The sequence below is a fragment of the Ochotona curzoniae genome, unplaced genomic scaffold (genome assembly GCF_017591425.1).
Source record: "Ochotona curzoniae isolate NIBS_2020 unplaced genomic scaffold, NIBS_Ocur_1.0 scaffold_3890, whole genome shotgun sequence".
NCBI classification, from domain to species: domain Eukaryota; kingdom Metazoa; phylum Chordata; class Mammalia; order Lagomorpha; family Ochotonidae; genus Ochotona; species Ochotona curzoniae.
In genome coordinates, this window is record NW_024467115.1 from 35,617,595 (window position 1) to 35,635,948 (window position 18,354).

The 18,354-nt window shown below is 50.5% G+C and overlaps 1 protein-coding gene across 1 annotated transcript in view; it reads left to right on the forward strand.

Annotated features, from left to right (window-relative positions):
- Positions 1–16,423, forward strand: part of SNX9 (sorting nexin 9) — a 93,504-nt gene extending 77,081 nt beyond the window's left edge. Inside the window, exons 11-18 of the mRNA XM_040965242.1 lie at positions 4,990–5,093; positions 6,129–6,232; positions 7,244–7,321; positions 8,424–8,500; positions 10,919–11,008; positions 12,849–12,963; positions 13,569–13,660; positions 15,059–16,423. Of these exons, the coding sequence (XP_040821176.1) occupies positions 4,990–5,093; positions 6,129–6,232; positions 7,244–7,321; positions 8,424–8,500; positions 10,919–11,008; positions 12,849–12,963; positions 13,569–13,660; positions 15,059–15,106 (708 nt within the window). The 3' untranslated portion in view covers positions 15,107–16,423. The remainder of the gene's footprint in view (positions 1–4,989; positions 5,094–6,128; positions 6,233–7,243; positions 7,322–8,423; positions 8,501–10,918; positions 11,009–12,848; positions 12,964–13,568; positions 13,661–15,058) is intronic.
- The last annotated feature ends 1,931 nt before the right edge of the window (positions 16,424–18,354 follow it).

Consider the following 18,354-nt stretch of genomic DNA (forward strand, 5'->3'; position numbering starts at 1 on the left):
AAGCAATGGCTTAGTGGCTAAATCCTCAGCTGGCAATCACCGGCATCCCATATGAACGCTGGTTCATGTTCCATCTGCTCCACTTCCCATCCAGCTGCTGCTTGTGGCCTGGGAAAGCAGTCGAGGACGGTCAAAAGCCTTGGGACCCTGCACCCACATAGGAGACCTGAAAGAAGTTCCTGGCTCCTGGCTTAAGAGCAGCTCATCTCCAGCTATTGCAGCCACCTGGGGAGTGAACCACTGGATGGAAGATCTTTCTTTCTGTATCTCCTTCTCTCTATATATCCAACTTTCCAATAAAAGTAAATAATTTTTTTAAAATAAATTAAATAGGGCCTGGAGCGATAACATAGCGGTTAAAGTCCTTGCCATGAACATGCCAGGATCCTATATGGGCACCAGTTTTAATCCCGGCGGCCCCGCTTCCCATCCAGTTCCCTGCCTGTGGCGTGGGAAGGCAGTCAAGGACAGCCCAAAGCCTTGAGACCCTGCACCTGCATGGGAGACATAGAAGAAGTTCCTGGCTCCTGGCTTCAGATTGGCACAGCTCCAGCTATTGCATCCACTTGGGGAGTGAACCATTGGATGGAAGATCGGCCTCTGTCTTTCCTTCTCTGTATATCTGCCTTTCCAATAAAAATAAATAAATCTTTTAAAAAAAATTAATAAAACAAATCTAAAAAACAATTGAAGAGGGCCCAGCGAGGTGGCCTAGTGGCTAAAATCCTCGCCTTGAATGTGCCAGGATCCCATATGGGCGCCAGTTCTAGTCCTAGCAGCTCCACTTCCCATCCAGCTCCCTGATTGTGGCCTGGGAAAGCAGTTGAGGACGGCCCAAAGCCTTGGGTGCCCTGCACCCATGTGGGAGACCCAGAAGAGGCTGCTGGCTCCTGGCTTCAGATCTAGTCAACTCTGACCACTGTGGCCACTTTGGGGCATGAACCAGCAGATGGAAGATCTTTCTCTGTCTCTACTTCTCTCTATAAATCTGCCTTTCCAATGAGAATAAATAAAAAAATTTTTAAAGATTTATTTTATTTGTACCACAATGTCAGATACACAGTAAGGAGGAGCCAGAGACAGAGGAAGATCTACCATCCAATGATTCACTCCCCAAGTGACCACAATGGTCGGTGCTGCGCTGATCTGAAACCTGGAGCCAGGAACTTGCTCCAGGTCTCCCACATGGGTGCAGGGTCCCAAGGCTTTGGGCCGTCCTCGACTGCTTTCCCAGGCCACAAGCAGGGGGCTGGATGGGAAGTGATGCTGTTGGGACTAGAACGTGCACCCATGTCAGATCCCAGCACATTCAAGGCAAGGACTTCAGCCACTAGACCACCATGCTGAGCCTGAGAATAAATAAATCTTAAAAAAAAATGTCCAACCCTTTATTAATTGTGTATGTTCTAAGTATCTTCTGCTCAGGAGCTTGCCTTTCACTTTTAAGGCCCTTCTAGCCAAAAGAATGCTTTCCTGGAGTCTGCGGGCCTCCCAGCCTTCTGGCCAGTCTTCTCCGTGCACTGAGAACTCCTTCCTGTGCGCTGAAAGAAGATGCTCTCCTTTGTCAGCTGGCGGGAGGCTCACTGGACTGTCTCTCATTTGGATCTATAAGCCATACAGAATGAGTTTTTCAACACTTTATGTAACAGACACCTTCAAAAACACACAGAAATGCTGAAAAAAGTAAGATGGACCCCTAGTAAGACTCAGCTTCAACAATTAATTAGCATTTTATCAATCTTATTAAAAAAATCATTAGTTTGTTGTAAGACAGACATGGATGTTACTACACAGTTTTCAGAACATTCGTGGGATGATGGATTCGGTACACAGATTTCCCAAGAACGTCACCAGCTCTCACTAAGGACGCGCCCGTGCTGATGAGAACTTCCCTGCGACTTTCACACCAAGTGCTTCATGCACATCTGCTGTTTGTGATGCTTCTCCTTGGGATTTTTCTGGACATGTAGCATTTCTTTTCCTTAGAAACGTGAGCTCCACTGCTTTACCTAATACTCAAAGAACGAAAGAAGCTTCCCTGGTGTCTGTCTTGCCATGAGCCTGGACAGCCCAGCTGCAGGCCTCCCTGGGAAGGGCCAAGCTTACCTTATTATTTATTTATTTTGCAAAGGATTTATTTTTATTTGAGAGTAAGCTGGAGAGAGAAAGAGAAAAAGGATTTTCTACTTGTTGCTTCATTACCCAAATGACCTCAACAGCCAGGGCTGGGCTAGGCTGAAGCCAGGAGTTTCAATCGGGACTTCCATGTGGGGTGGGCAGGAGCCCAAGCACCCAGACTGTCAGCAGGAACTGGGCTGGAAGTGGAGCAGCTCGCATATGAATGCCCATGCTGCAGGCAGTGGTTTTCTGCACTCCACCACCTCACTGGCCTGGCCCCTATGCTTGTGTTTTACCTACTCACCTCTGTTCTCTCTTTCCCTTTATTTTCATGAAAAGGTCACATCATACAGTTTCACCTGTACTTTATGATCCTATTACTTATCTTTAACTTTTAGGGCCATGTTGTAAAACAACCAGGGCAGGTGCTATGGCCCGGAGATCACGCTGCTGAATGCCATGCCAGGAGCCCACAGGAGGGTGCTGGTTCGCGTCCCAGATCGTCACTTTTGATCTAGCTTTCTGCTGGTGTAGCTGAGAGCAGAGGATGACTCAGGCACCTGAGCCCCTGCCGCTCACACGGGAGAGCCAGGTGGAGTTCTCGGATCTCAGCTTCCGTCTGGCCACTGCGGACATCTGGTGAATCAACAGATGGAAGATCTCAGTTTCTCTCCTCTTTCTCTACTGTTCTGCCTTTCAAGTAGATGAAAACAAATATACATTAAAAAGCCCCAACCAACAAGAAGCCTGACAAAGCAAGCAGCAGACAGCTGTGAGGCAGTGACCACACACCTCGGAAGGCTGGCCTTCCCTGTCCTGTCCAGCTGCTCTGTCAGCTCCGCACTCAGGAAGTCACTACACTGTGTTATGCAGTAAAGTCCTCCTGACATGTTAGCATTTTCTGAGTCACACTGGCTGTCACCAGGCCTTTTCACGTGACACTTTGTTGAACTTTTCAGTTTTGAGAGACGGCACTGCAACGTTTGCTTAGGTCTTCTTTCATGTCTCTCAAAAGTGCTACAGCCTTCTGTAAAGATTTTGGGCACTGTCTTGCATTCACTCAGACATTTGATGATATTGTAACCGATAGCTTTTTTAGACTTTCAATTTTTGGTTATTACTAAAAAAATCTGCAATGTCTTATATAACCAGTTACTTTACTACTTTTCTCGTAATTTCTCTATAGATTTTCCGTGATTTCCTATGTAATACTTATGTGAGTTGCTACCTGACACACGATCAGCTTTTCTTGACCAAACAGTTTGTCACTGCCATTTAGCAGGTGAGGAAACTGAGTGTCTCGGGGTATCAGTGTGTTGACCAAGAGCGCAGAGGTGGCTGGAGGCACAGTGAGACTGCAAACTCAGCTGCTCCAATTCAAGGTTCTCTTTATCTTCTCTTAGTCCATCAATTATTATTATTTTTTTAAAGTTTTTTTTTTTTATTTTTATCACAGTCAGATATACAGTGAGGAGGAGAGACAGAGAGGAAGATCTTCCATCTAATGATTCCCTCCCCAAGTGACCACAATGGTCGGTGCTGCGCCGATCTGAAGCCAGGAGCCAGGAACTTCTTCCAGGTCTCCCATGCAGGTGCAGGGTCCCAAGGCTTTGGGCCGTCCTCAACTGCTTTCCCAGGCCACAGGCAGGGAGCTGGATGGGAAGTGGAGCTGCCAGGATTAGAACCGGTGCCCATGTCAGATCCCAGCACTGCAAAGTGAAGGTTTAGCCCCTAAGCCATCGTGCCAGTCCTAGGGCTAGATTTCTGAACCTGTATGAAAGCCTGTATAAATCAGACAATCATCCCAATAATAGGAGATTTGCTACTGCTACAAGAGAAGGTATCTAAATCATTGAAAAACATGGAAAAGTACTTTATTTCCTAAACAAATAAGAAATACAGGTTAAACCGCAATAAGATTCCCCACTTATGCACAATGGGAAAGATTGGCCAGCAGGTGTCTTCTTGGTGAGAGGCATGGCTCGGGAGTCCTGGATCTGCCAGGACCTCTTGCTAGACCAGATTGGAGTTGTCTGCTGTAGGTGAACCCTAAGTGGAACCCAGAATCTCTACTCCTGGGCAGCACTGAACCAAAACCACATCTCCTAAATGCCAAGAGGTGTCCTGGCCACAGCTGGGCTCACTACTTGATGTGGGCAGCCCCCCTAGTGGACTGGAGAACTACATCAGGGGATATTCATATCGGGCCACAAGGTGAGTGAGGCCCAGCTACCCACAGTCGTGTGAGAGGTGCCAGCCGCAGGCTGAGCCAGGCTGTGGGGCTCTCCAGGGGCCCACCAGTCAGAAGAGTTGTTCAGGGATACAGAGTCAGGTGGTGACCCCTTAACGAATGCCAAGAGGCAAGCCACCAAAAGAGGAAACGGTACCTTGGTAGGGGAGGCAGGGGGCAGGAGCTGGTTCCTGGGGTGCTGGTTGTGGCTCAGCCAAGGAGGTGGTGTCACAAGTGTGCACTGCACCATGCACAGATGGGTTTTGGGTGTGTGAGAAACCTTCAAATGGTATTTTTTTAAGGAAAAAATAATATTGGTGCCCAACTTATACTTTAGAAATGTGCTAGGTATTCTTATTTGAAAAAAGCCTACCAGCTCTTTACCAGCCTCTATTGTGTCAGTGTTGGCATCCACGGGGACAGGACCGTGGCTCAGCCTGTCACCCTCAGACTTGGTTCTCTGCGGCCTGTTCGGAGCAGTGGCATGACCACACCGTGCTGTTACATTAGGGGCATGGCCACTGGGACCCTGTGCGGCGGGATGGGGGGGGTGCCCCCCGAGGATTATGGCAGACAAGGAAGGAGTTAGAGGACCAGGTTTGACCCTGCCATGACCTCAACACTGATGTTCTCATTGACAGGAGTGGAAAACTGGAAAGAGGAAGGCTGAGAAAGATGAGTTGGTGGGAGTCATGATATTCTCCACCATGGAGCCAGAAGCACCTGACTTGGACTTACTGGAAATGTAAGGGACACCTCTACACGCTTTCCTGTTTATCTATGCCCACCCCTGTGCTGACAGGACAGCCACGCTTGGGACTGTGTGAGAGGCAGCAAGTGGGCTTTGTGGTCAGGTGAGATGGACGTAGAGGTCCCATCCGCTAACGCCAGGCCAAGATCTGCATCCCTTTGCCTTGCAGTCTACAGTTGCCTGGTTGACACCGTGTGTGGTGGCAGTGAAGCCATGAGGCACAGAGCCACCTGCCGCCCACACAGCCTTCGGCAAAGCCGACCTCTGGACAGGGGCTTGAAGGAAGTGGGCTCCGGCCTCCTTCTCTGTGGGTGTGTTTTTAATCTGTTCTGTAGTCATTTGATCTTTTTTTTTTTTTCCAAATACAGGTCCAGTTGAAATTTTGAAACAGTTCCTTTTCTCTATAATGATTAATTAGAACTGTTGTTTGTCATTTAATTTTAGAAATTGTTGTATATTGTCATAAAATTGTTCCTGTATGTTAGCAAAAGTATATACAAGAGAAAGCACTCACACGGTGCTCCCCCTGCCCAGAGCAAAGCTCAGTGTCCGCCAGCGACCACAAGGAAAACGGCCTCACACCCTACATGGTTTTATAGTTTACTTTTCACGTTGTGCAGTGCACACTGACGCCCGTGGCAGGTTGGTCAGCACACTTATTTCTTCCATGGCATTAGGCAGCTGAGCATTCAGGCTGTCCTCTGTGTTTCCAAGTGTCAATCGGATGTGTAGTCCCCCCCCCCCTGGAACCCAGAGGTTTGACGGTGCCTCCAGAGAAGGGAATTTCTCTACATAAGATTACTTACATTCGGGTAACTTTAGTAAACACTCACAAGGAAACAGGAGAGAAAGCCAAGTCGGAGTCAGTCGCAGGTTTTTAGGTGAGTCTTTAAGCCCCTGAACGCAGCTTTCTCACGTCGGGAGGGCAGCCGGCACGGTACACGCCACGCAGGCGTGTGGTGGTGGTTGCTGTGCACTTCCGGCAGCACTGCTTCCCAGCTGTGGAACTGACGGTTGTCCTTGTCACAGAGAGCAGAAGTGCGATGCCGTGGGCAAGTTCACCAAGGCCATGGACGACGGCGTGAAGGAGCTGCTGACCGTGGGACAGGAGCACTGGAAGCGCTGCACAGGGCGTGAGTGTGGGGGCCCGGAGCTGCAGCGGTCAGGCAGTGGGGAGTGGACGCGGACGAAGCCAGCAGGCAGCTCTCCAAGCCTGTCACACATATGGCTGTGGTCATCTGAGGTCCTGTCTCCAGAAGTCTTTTTTTGCATGTTTGGAATGTTTTGTCATGGCCTCTCCTGAGGCGACTGGTACAGGTGAGGGGACATGCACAGATTCAGGGACAACGATCAAGGCTACCCCTGGACAGTTCTGCAGGATGATCCCTTCCCGGCATGTGGGACCCTCCTCAGCACCCGTGGGCCCAGTGAATGGGTCACCCCCATGCACCCATGCGGAAACTCAGAGCCCAGCGTGATGGCTCTTACCACATCTGTTCCCAGCTGTTTTTGTTCGGCTGGTTGGTTATCAGTTTGCAATTGATCATTTATCTAGATTGAGCATTCCTAACCCAAAATCTGAAATGCTCTGAAATGTATCACTTCATCAGCTCCAGTGTCCAGCCAGTAAAGTCTGCATACATATTCCCAAATGAAACCAAAAACCTGTAGAATCTGAAATACTGCTCCCAAGGGCTCTGGGTGAGGGGTGTTCTACCCATGCCTGCGTAACAGCCCGGACAAGCCAGTGGGTTTGGAATCACAGGTGCCAGTGACCTCCTATCCGCTGTGTGACCTGGGACAGTGAGTTCAGCTCCTGGGGCCTCATTTGTCCAGCCCCCACGTGGAGCTGGTGTCTGGGAGAGGGTATTGATCAGTGTGCCACTATCTGAGAAGGCACTTGGGAGCCTGAGGAACCGTCTGGGTGCACTCCGGCTTCATTAGTGTCACCCGTGGGTGAGAATGTAGAGACGGGGACTGCCAGCAGCCCGCTCCCTGGGCGGTCCGAGAGGGATCGCAGTTGCTCAGGATGACTTGCGTCCGTGTGTGTCTTGTGTTGTCATCACTGAGCAGATGCTCCCAGTTGGACCCCAGGTGGATTTGCTCACAAAACAACTAAACAGCATCTTCCTTTTTCCCGCCAGCATTGCCCAAGGAGTACCAGAAGATAGGAAAGGCTTTGCAGAGCCTGGCCACCGTGTTTAGTTCCAGTGGTTATCAAGGTATGTCTCGCTGTGTGTGGACGGTGGCTGGCATCCTGTCCAGGCCCTGGGCACCCTGGCTCGCTGCCCTCTGGTGGCTCCTGAGGATGGAGTGCTGGAGGAGGTCACTGAAATGCGCATTTGCTCGCTCGCATGTTTGTCCTTCTTGTCTCAGATACAGCTGTCTTGTTACAATGGACCAGTAGCTGTAGTGTACAATGTTCTCTTTTTCATTTCTTAGCCAAATCTGTACAGTCATCTTGATAAAAAAAAAAAAATTAAAAGATTTTAGGGCCTGGCATGGTAGCCTAGTGGCTGAAGTCCTCGCCTTGCCAGGATCCCATATGAGCACTGGTTCTAATCCCGGCAGCTCCACTTCCCATCCAGCTCCCTACTTGTGTCCTGGGAAAGCAGTCAAGGACGGCCCAAGGCTTTGGGACCCTGCACCTGCGTGGAAGACCCGGAAGAAGCTCGGGACTCCTAGCTTTGGCTCAGCTCCGGCCATTGCAGCCCCTTAGGGAGTGAATCAATGGATGGAAGATCTTCCTCTCTGTCTCCTTCTCTCTATATATCTGACTTTCCAGTAAAAATAAATCTTTCTTTTAAAAAGGATGAAGTTACAACCACATACAAAGGAATGATTTCAAATTTCCATAAAACTCTTTGGTTTCTTCTCTTAGTTTTTTGTTAGTTTGTGGTGTTTTTGTTTGTTTGATTTATTTGTTTGAAAGGGTTACAGAGAGGGAGAGACAGAAAGGTTTTTCATCTACTGGCTCATTGTCCAAGTGGCCACAGTAGCCAGGCTTGAGCCAGGCCAAAGCCTGGTTCACGTCCTGACTCTGGCAGCCCACCTGAGCTGCGGCAGGTCTGCACACCAAACACAGGGTCTCTTCTGAGGATGGTGACCGTCCGTGAAAGGGGGCGGGAGCGCTCGGCTGGGACTGGGTGCTGTGAGCTGTGGGCGGGAAGCTCGGCAGAAGGATGCGAGTCACTTACCTGCCTTCTCCCTCGCCCGGAAAACGGCCCAGGATTCCTGTGCAGAACTCATTAGCTAACTGAGGTAACAGTTCAATAGAAGGAAACCTTTATGACTTACAAGCACTGTGAAACTGCTTGCTTTCAGGTGAAACAGACCTCAATGATGCGATAACAGAAGCTGGGAAGACGTACGAGGAAATCGCCAATCTGGTGGCAGAACAGGTACTCACGTCCCCCAAGCTCGGGGACGATCACTTGCTGTCCAGTGTGCTTGTTTAACGTGAAGCCTCGTCTGAGGCAGACTTCTCACCTAGATCTCTCTGTTCCTGCTCTGGTGTTAATGGTGTCTGATAACGGTGCCTCTCAGGGTAAGCTCAAGTGGGTAAGTCTACATGTCCTCAAAGAATCTCAACAGAGGCCTTCCAGTGTTGGCAGCACTTGTCCAGCCTGACCCCTCGGGATTGAAGTGTGCTGGGGCTAGGCCTTCTGGACCTTCTCGGTCCTTCTGAGGCTCAGCTTTCCAGTCTGTATGTGGCCATGGCAATGCCTGCCTCAGGATTTCATAGCTGATGAATGTAAGGCACCTGGCACAGTGCCCAGCACAGGGTAAATCTTTGTCATAACTGTTTATCACTTTTTTTAACATTTATTTGTTTCACTTGAAAGACTTACAGAAGGGACAGAAGATCTTCCCTCAGCTGATTTACCCCCCAAATGTCCACAATAGCCAACGCTGAGCTGGCCCAAAGCCAGGAGCCTGGATCATGTTGTGGGTTTCCCATGTGGGCGTCGTCCTCCACTGCCATCCCAGGCCATCAACAGGAAATTGAATCACAAGTGGAGCCACCAGGACTTAAACTGACTCCCATGGGGATGTCAGCACTGTAGATGGAGCACTCACCGTCTGTGCCACTGCCGCAGCCCCTTAGCTCTTCCTAAGATAAGTTTTATTTATTTAAAAGATAGAGTGGCACAAAGAGAGACACGGCAAGAGAGAGATTCATTGTGTGCCTGTTAATTGACTTCCCAGGTGGCCACAACTGCTGGGACTGGGCCAGGCCAAAGCCAGGAGCCTGGAACTGCTTTCAGCCCTCCGCAGGCACTGGGGCCATCATCTGCTGCTTTCCTAAGACAGGAGGTGGAACTGGATCATGTGGCCCCGTTCCTTAGCTATTATTAGAGTCATTACTAACCCATTCCAATTCTTTTTACAGATAACATAGTAAGTTCCCTTGTGGGGAATAAACATTTAAATTGTTTCAAATCAATTAAAAAAAATAGGGCCCAGCACAATAGCGTAGTGGTTAAGGTGCTCGCCTTGAACGCTGCAGGATCCCATATAGGCGCTGATTTTAATCCCAACAGCCCCACTTCCCATCCAGCTCCCTAGGCCTAGGAAAGCAGTCGAGGACGGCCCAAGGCCTTGGGACCCTGCACCCACATGGGAAACCCAGAAGAGCTCCTAGCTTCGGATTGGCTCAACTCCAGCCTTTGCTTTCACTTGGGGAGTGAACCATCGGACGAAAAATCTTCCTCTCTATCTCTCCTCTCTGTATATCCGCCTTTCCAATTAAAAATAAATAAATAAATCTTTAAAAAAATTAACTAGACTAAAATAAGAATGGCTCTTGGAGCCATGGTATTGTGGGCTAAGCCTCTGCCTGCCACACCAGCATCCCATATGGGCGTAGGTTTGAGTCCCAGCTGCTCCACTTCTGATCCAGTTCCCTGCTGCCGGCCTGGGAGGGCAGCAGAGAGCGGTCCAGGTCCTTGGGCCCCTGCAGTCAATGTGGGAGACTTGGAGGAACCAGCCCAGCTCTGGCCTTTCGGGCATTGGGGAGTGAACCAACAGATGGAGGGTCTGTGTTTCTCCTTGCTCTGTAACTGCCTTTCAAACAAAAAATAAATAAATCTTCAAGAAAAGATTTTCTTGTAGAAATGTTTCCACAAATATGCACATAATGATGAGGTCATTACTAAGATTTGCAAAAATGTTAATTTTTTATTGTGTTATTAAAATTATAGTTTAGAAAAATGGGAAAAATTGTTACTCTTTAAAAGAATTGCAAGGTTTTTAAAGTTTTCTGTGTGGTTGTTTTTTCTGTGAATATTGATTGCCTGAAGGCAGCGAGTAGAAGCAGGAAGGGTGGGAGGAGAGGTCTTCATGGTTGGTCCATTCCCCCTGAGACGTGTGCCGCATCCAGAGCAAGGCCAGACAGAAGCCAGAGACCAGGAATTCCATCTGGCTCTCGGGGGCTGAAGTGCTTGGGCCGCGGCCTGGGACCTCCTGGGTGAATGGGAGCAGAAGCAGAGTAGCTGTGACTCAACCCAGACACCCCAGAATGGGGTGTGGGTGTCCCCAGCCGCGGGTTAACCCACTGCACCCCAGCCTCATAGAATATCATTAGACATCATGATGGCTTACTTGCATTCCATATTCCTCTGTGTATATGTCAATATATGGTATTGCCTCTGCTTGTGGTCTTCTCCAGCATGGACCCAGGGGGCAGTACCTTACCCTGGTAGTTCTTGAGGAAGACTGATCTGAACGTGGAACTTTTGGGGTGTGTTCCTCAGATACATTTTCTTTTGCTTGATTTTCTGAATTCTGGCAATAACCCCAGCCTGTGTCCTTTGTAGCCGAAGAAGGACCTGCATTTCCTGATGGAATGCAATCACGAGTACAAAGGCTTCCTGGGCTGCTTCCCTGACATCATTGGCGCGCACAAGGTAAACAGGTGCTTAGCGCTTCCTGGTAGAAAAGAAACTCATTCTTATCATAAAGGTTTTTGTAAACCGCACATGGGCTAAGGTATTCTCACGTTTTACATCTGGGTAAGTTTCCCCTCCCTCTTTCCAGCTGTGCGCCAGGAATGGGTGTCACTGTAGGACCCTGGGGTCCTGGGGTAGGGCAGGCTTTGCTCTGGGTCTCCATGCCTGAAGGAGTGGCACAAGGTGAGAGGCTTTGCACACTTCCAAGGGTAGACCTGCTCAGCTTGTTGGAGGGTTCGTGTCGTCAGGGTTAGCGTTCCAGGCGTGGAGCCTGATTTGCACAGGAACACAGTTTTATTTCCAGACAGCAGCACGTAACATGATGACTGGAGAGGGAGGTGCTTGGCAGCTTCTCTGGCTCCTTCCATTTAAGAATTCATCAAAGTTAATTTAATGTCGCCCTTCCACAGCGGCTCCTAAATGCCTGTGGGAAGGGCGCTCTGCAGCCTGTGCTGATGCTCTCCACGGGATCCAGGGCTCCTGCGCCTGTTGACGCCTCTCACCCTGCTCTGGGCCACTCTGGTTTCTGTGTGTGTTCATATATTTGAAAGAACAGACAGCGGGGAGAAAGAGAGAGGAAGATTTTCCATCCACTGGTCGCTCCCTAAGTGCGCACAATCCCCAGGGCTGGGCCAGGCCAAGCCAGTAGTCCGGAGCCGTGTCTGGATCCATGTTCGCCGGCCAGCCAGCAATCATACACACGGACCACTGACTGACATCAGTACCAAAGCTTATTAACAGCATCAGCCTTTTATTGTATTTATTTTTTTCCATTTTTTTCCTGTATTTTTGACAATCTTTACATAGTTAATTAGGGCACAGAGGATCAAGGGCTACAGGAAAGTGTAAGACTATTATTTTCACATTTTTTTTCTGTATCTGGGGTAAAGGGGGAGATAAAGGGAGAAGCCCCACTCAGCCTCCCACCCATCCCAGGTCCCCGATGTGGGGCATGCTCTGAGGGTCTTGCTTAAGTGGTTTTGATAGTTGGACAGTTATGAATTGCTGCCAGTCTCGCATTCCAAGCATGTTGAAGTTGCTGAAGAATCCACTGATTGACATAGTCCACCTTAGAGTCTCCGTTTGCCCAGTTTTTCACTGACAACATATGGCTGGGATAGTTGATTGATTTATCCTGTCCTTGTTAGCATCAGCCTTTTAAAGACTGTGGGTCACTTAGGCGGAAGGGAGGGAAGCGTTTGAGGAATTTACATATCAACAGCAAGACGGAGTTTACTAGTAAACAGTTTGTTGGTCTAGTAGGTCCTTTCCCTGCCTGGGAGAGGAAGCACCTCTCTTTGATCTGTTAGCTAAGCCTGAGGATTAGGGCCTTTCTGGCCCGTTCATCTCCATATCAACTGCTCCTGGAGCCTTCCTGATGGGACTGAGACTAGCCCTGGTTCCATACTGGCAAGGCCTCGCAGTGTCCTCTAGTCAATTGTTTTCCTGCAGATCGGCAGGATCACTGCCTAGACAGGATGTGGGCATCCCAGGCAGCTGCTGCCTAAACCCCACTTTCCCGTCTGCGAAGCTCCCCTGCTGAGTGGCAGGCCGTGCTGTTTCTCTTCTGGTGTGGAGGAAATTGCCAATTTTAGCCTAGTTATAATTTTCAAGAATAGCCACCTTTTTGCTTCCAAGGGACCTAAAGTTAAATTTAGATGCTTTCCTCTGTTCTTATTTTGTGGCCATGGTTTCATGCAAGTCATTTATGGAATGCTTTAGCCTTGTTGTATTTTAAACTAATGACTAACCCTTCCAGCTCTGTTTTATGAACACTACAATGTTTTCTATTTCTCAGGGAGCAATAGAGAAAGTGAAGGAAAGTGATAAACTGGTTGCAACTAGCAAAATCACTCCACAAGACAAGCAGATGATGGTGAAGCGAGTTGGCACCATGTCTTACGCTCTTCAAGGTGAGCTGCAAGGGTGGGAGGAGTCCTGAAGAGGTTTAACCCAGTGAAGTGAGACCTCCCTGGCTAGGGGGTGGGTAGCCTCCCCGCAGCCTGGGCTGGGCTTGCTAGGAGAGCAGGGGAAGCCCTGATGTGGCCACCATGCCAAGGGTTAGCGTTCATGGCCTGGTGGGACCGCCCCACTGCCTGAAGAACGGCCTCCCACTGCCCACTGCCGCGTGCCCGGTGTTAGTTAAACCGGGGCCTCACAAAAGGGAAGGCAGCAGCCTTGCTCAGCCTGAGCAGCCTTGCTCAGCCTGCAGCCACACGACTGAAGCCTTGACTTGCAGCTCTGCAGCATACATCAAGTCTGTTTGATCAGTTGTGTTGTATGAATGGTCTGCATTTGAATCATTCAGCATTTGCACATTCAAAATACCAATCACTAAAAGCCAGCCATACCCTGATGAGGTACTGCATGTTGTTGACTTGGGACTTGGTTTTTAGCCTTGTTATGAAGTGATTTTCCAAGAAGTGCATGCACTGAAGCCAGAAGGTTGGGGCCAGGGGATGCTGTGTTGTCCCAGATCTCGGGGAGGAAGCTGACTGATGTCTTGCTTGGGTTGCAGCGGAAATGAATCACTTCCACAGTAATCGGATCTATGACTACAACAGCGTCATCCGCCTCTACCTGGAGCAGCAGGTGCAGTTCTATGAGACGGTGAGTGACGCTGCTCTACCTGCCTTTGCACCGCCCAGGGACACTCCTCAGGAGGGACTTACACTTCTTAATCCAAAATCACAGGCCATCTTATATCATGTTTTTAAAATCTCCTTTAATTCTAGCTGCCTTTTTCTTTTGGAGTAGTGTGGAGTTGGAAAGGATTTGTTTTGAGGAAGGAGTGTTGGATGCTAGTTTGACACTCCTAGAAGTCCCTGCTTGTGGCCAACTGCAGCCCACAGCCTCTCTGTACCAGGACCCTGCTGAGTGAGATGAGCTCAGCCTGGCACTACCAGGCGGTGAGCCTTTCACCCATGGGGCCCCGGGGCAGCTTGCTTTGCAGTCTCAGCAGAGGGGCTCATGCATGTAGATGGGTTCATACAGAAGCTGCAAGGAAGGTGGCACCTGGGTACCTGTGCTGGGGTGTCCGATTCCCATGGTGTCAGGAGAGCAAGGACCAGGGAGGGTTGGAAATTCAAGTCCTGCACCGCACTCCTGCCTTATCTCACACACTCTGTCCATGGCTCTATCTGGGGAATGTTCAGGCCGAGTGGCCAGCAAGCCTGTGGTTGCTATGGCTGATGCACATTTCCAAGTTCTGTGTGCTGGCAGGCAGTCTGGGAGGCAAGCTTGCGGAAGGATTCACGTGGGCAGCCTGGTTCCCAGTTGATGATGCCTGCATTGCTTAACTGCCCAACTCTCTCACCGAAGGACCGTTGTGAGTTAGGTGAGGGCAGGCCACATGTGTCTCGGAGGAAGAGGAGGCAGCATTTGGCTGCTCAGTGGTTTTCCAGTATGCCAGTGTGTGTGAATGGTGTGGTAACCAAAGCAGAAAACTGCACATTGTATCACTCTCTGTGTAAATGCATGCTGCGCTTACAACTGCTAAGCTTTACAGCTGACATGGTCTTGTGGCAAGTAAGTCCTAAATTGTTAACATTTGCCCATTTGTTCTTGGAGAATATATTTACTGAGTACCTGTGTGTACCAAACACTTGTTGCAGGTGCTTGCGTCCCACAGTGAGATGCCCGTGCTTTCACGGGTGTGTGGGCACCTCGGAGGGGCACAGGCACATGAGCACACACAGCATGCCATCAACTTTGTGATGGGTCCATCCTGATGGATGGGTCTGATGCAGGGTGCCAACCAGGACAGGGTGGGCTCAGCGAGACCTCTGCGGCAGTCACAGTGTCTGTGCTGGCCCAGAAAAGGCAGGGCAGTGGAGGCAGCTGCAGGTGTGAGGACTCCGTATATGGAGGCTCCCCAGCATGCAGTGTCCCTCGCACAGATGCTGAGTCAGGGCCAGAGAGGTTGGCACACGGGCCAGTTAAGTCTCAGTGTTTTAGGACATTCAGCTCACGCTATGCATCCTGACAGCGCGGCTTGTGTCCCCCCAGATTGCGGAGAAGCTGAGGCAGGCCCTCAGCCGCTTCCCCGTTATGTAGAGCGGCGGCACGCGGGGACCACCAGAGTGCTGCTTCGGACTTGGGGCGATGCCGTTGGCAGCAGAAGTCTCCCTCCGTCCTCCAAGGAGAGAAAACCAAAAGAAATCAGACTGGCACAGAGCCGTGCTTCCCTCACCAGCCGACGTACGTCGTTCTTTAGGGATGTGTGTGATTCCCACGCCCAACACCTAAACCAATGGAAATTGTCTATTTTTGGAAAGTACTTAAATTTATCAAAATTTTGAATGGAAGATTAGGGTTTTCCTCCCACTCATATTTTACTTAGAATCGTAATTTATAATTCACCCACAATCTTGCAATTCTTACCCAATGTCAGATAATTAAATACTAATTGCTTTCTTAAAAATATGGAATATGTCAGAATAAAATATATATATTTGTATTTTTTTATAACTTTTTCCAGTCCTTCGAAAGTCTGCACACTTTGTCCTCACACTGTGTGACTCAAGTGCTCCCAGCGCGGGAGGGGGGCCTGGTGGATGGGCCCCCGCAGGGCACTGCCTCCCTTGGGCGCTCCTCGGCACAGCACTCCTGCCCAGTGCTCTCTGCATCTTCCTGGCTGTGGTTCAGGCATGTGTTGTTCAGGAAAGAGTGAGTGAGCAAATGAAGGGACTTGGCAAGAAATCCTGGGGCTCTGCTCCCCAACGTGGGTGTCAGCACTGACCTCGTGGCCAGAGCCAGAAGGCCCAGACTGGCACCCTCCAGCCAGAGGTACTGTTCAGAACATGGCCACTACCTGTGGGGACGGTGGGTCCTGCAAGCCAGAAAGGGGGTTTTCTCACGGCTCCTCTGCCCACCCCGCCAAGGGGCAGCACCCTGGGCCATGTGCGGGATCCAGGGTGCAGAGGGGTGCTCTGTCCGCCTGCCTCACGTAGTTAGTGGCACCGAACAGAACGGGGGCCTCGCCGAGCGCGGCTTGCTGCTCCAGGCAGTGGTTCAAGCGCCTTGCACACCTGCCTTACTGCATCATCTCCCGTGGCGCTCAGGATGGGGAACAAGTCCGCTCCCACACAGCTGATGCAAAAGTCCATGAGAAAAACTCGGAGAACATGGGTGTGCTCACTTGTTCTTCGCTATCACAAGGTTGGTTAATGTTTTATAAGTAATTGTCCTCTCTTGATTTTCCTTTTATAAGATCCCACACAACAGTGTTTATGATACAGCCATTTAATATATGTACAAATTGTAAAGACTATGTATAAATGTTTTACACAAATATAAGAGCATGTAGAAGCCAACGTATAAATGAATTGTTAAAAATATTGTACAGTAAATTCTCCACGCACTTTTTCAAAACAGTTTTGGTCTTTTTGTGTGTTTTCTTAATTTGCTTCATGGACTTTATATACACACACACATAAAATTGTTTCTTATCTCAGCTGCGCAAGATGATCCGAGTAATGACCCTCCCTTTCTTTCTCTCAGTGTACAGGACTCACGTTGGTTCCTTCCGTCCATGTGGTTGGGGCGGAAGCATGTCACAGCCCGGAGCCCTGAGGGACGCACATTGCTGTTCCCCCAGGCACTCTTGATTTAATTGATATAAAAAAGCCGCCAGCAAAACCACCAAAGGACCTGAGCCAAGGAGGTGGGCAGGGCACGGCCAGCACAGAAATGGCTGGCTGTGGTCCAGGGAGAGCAGCGAGAACTTGGGAGAACAGGAAATGAACCCCTGGACATTGCCACGTGGGAAATCTGCCTTTGAGTGGGAGAAGTTTGCGATGGACTGGGTGCGTGTGTCCCTCCATGCGGGATCGGACACAACATGGGGTCCCCACACGTTCCTACTCTGAAACTCGGATTTTACCCCAGCCTCTGGCTGTCCTAGAAGAGCAGTAGTTCTGCAGTAACCAGTGGTCACAGGTACATACGAGCAGCAGGCAGAGGCTCGGCAGGGGACAGGCTGAGCCACTTCCCCTGCAGAGGCTGCCAACACAGGGCTGCAGGTCCCTGGCACCAACCCAGAGCGTGGCCGGCACTAGGCGCTGGGGGCACAGAAAAATAAGCCCTGGCGTGGGCATTAGTCTCCGGGCTGGACAGCTGCCCTCCCCTCCACCGCCCCGGCCCCCATTCCCTCTGTCCTGAGTGACCACCCCACACTGAGGCCTCAGAAAGCATGGTGTTGGAGGGCGCAGACAGGAAGGACTCCCACACTAGGGCATCCGCCCACAGGGATGGGGCATCCTGCGGGGTGACAGGCTGTGTGCAGTCACTCTGTAGATCTGACAGGCCACAGAAGTGGGGGTGGGAGAGTCCAAATGCTGCAGCACCTTTCTTAGCAGCAGGGGGAGGGCAGCAGTGCTGGGGGAGGGCAGCAGGGCAGGGGGAGGGGCCCGACGGCAGTGGTGGGGGAGGGCAGCAGTGCAGGGGGAGGGGCCCGACGGCAGTGGTGGGAGCTGAGGGCGCTGCCCTGCTGGTCACACTTCAGTCTCCTGGATTGAAACCCCTCTGTCAAAGAAGTTAACAACCAGAGCTACTTTGAGGAAGGCTCCTTCGCCTGTACCTACTGCTTTCCACCCACCTGGTCCCTGTATCTTTTTTAAAAATATTTATTTTATTTTCATTGGAAAGACAGATACATAGAGAAGGACACAAGAGAGAAAGATCTTCTATCCACTGGTTCACTCCCCGAATGGCCACAACACCCGAGCTAAGATGATCTGAAGCCAGGAGCTCCTCTGGGTCCCCCACATGCTCTCCCAGGCCCCAGCACGGAGCTGGATCGGGAATGAAGCAACCAGGACATGAACCAGTGCCTACGTGGGAGTGCTGGTGCTTGAAGCTGGGGGATTAGCCAATTGAGTCATTGTGCCAGTACCCATGTCTGAGGAAAAGCAGACCAAAACAATCACCAAGTCCAGTGAAGCTGCCAGTCTGGGCTTTGCAGCCCTGGCAGGAGAGGAGATCCTGTGAGAAAAAGCCCAGAAGCCGCGGAAGTGTGTGGGGGAGGGGCGGTTGGCTAGGCCAGCTCCTCTTGTTTTCGCTGTCGTGTTGGGAGGGCTTCCCCGCCTGGTCTCCCCACCGGGAGCTGCCCTGCCAGGGGCAGGCCTGGTGTGGGGCTCAGGAGCAGGAATTATGGAAGAGCTGCAAGTGAACTGGGCATGTGCGGCCCTGCCCGTCATGCCCTGTGGTTATAAAGTGATTGTGGCACAGTGGGCACCCGTGAAACGCCTGGGTCCACATTGCACCCTCCCCGATCCCGTCCATGATCCATAAAGGCCCTCAGC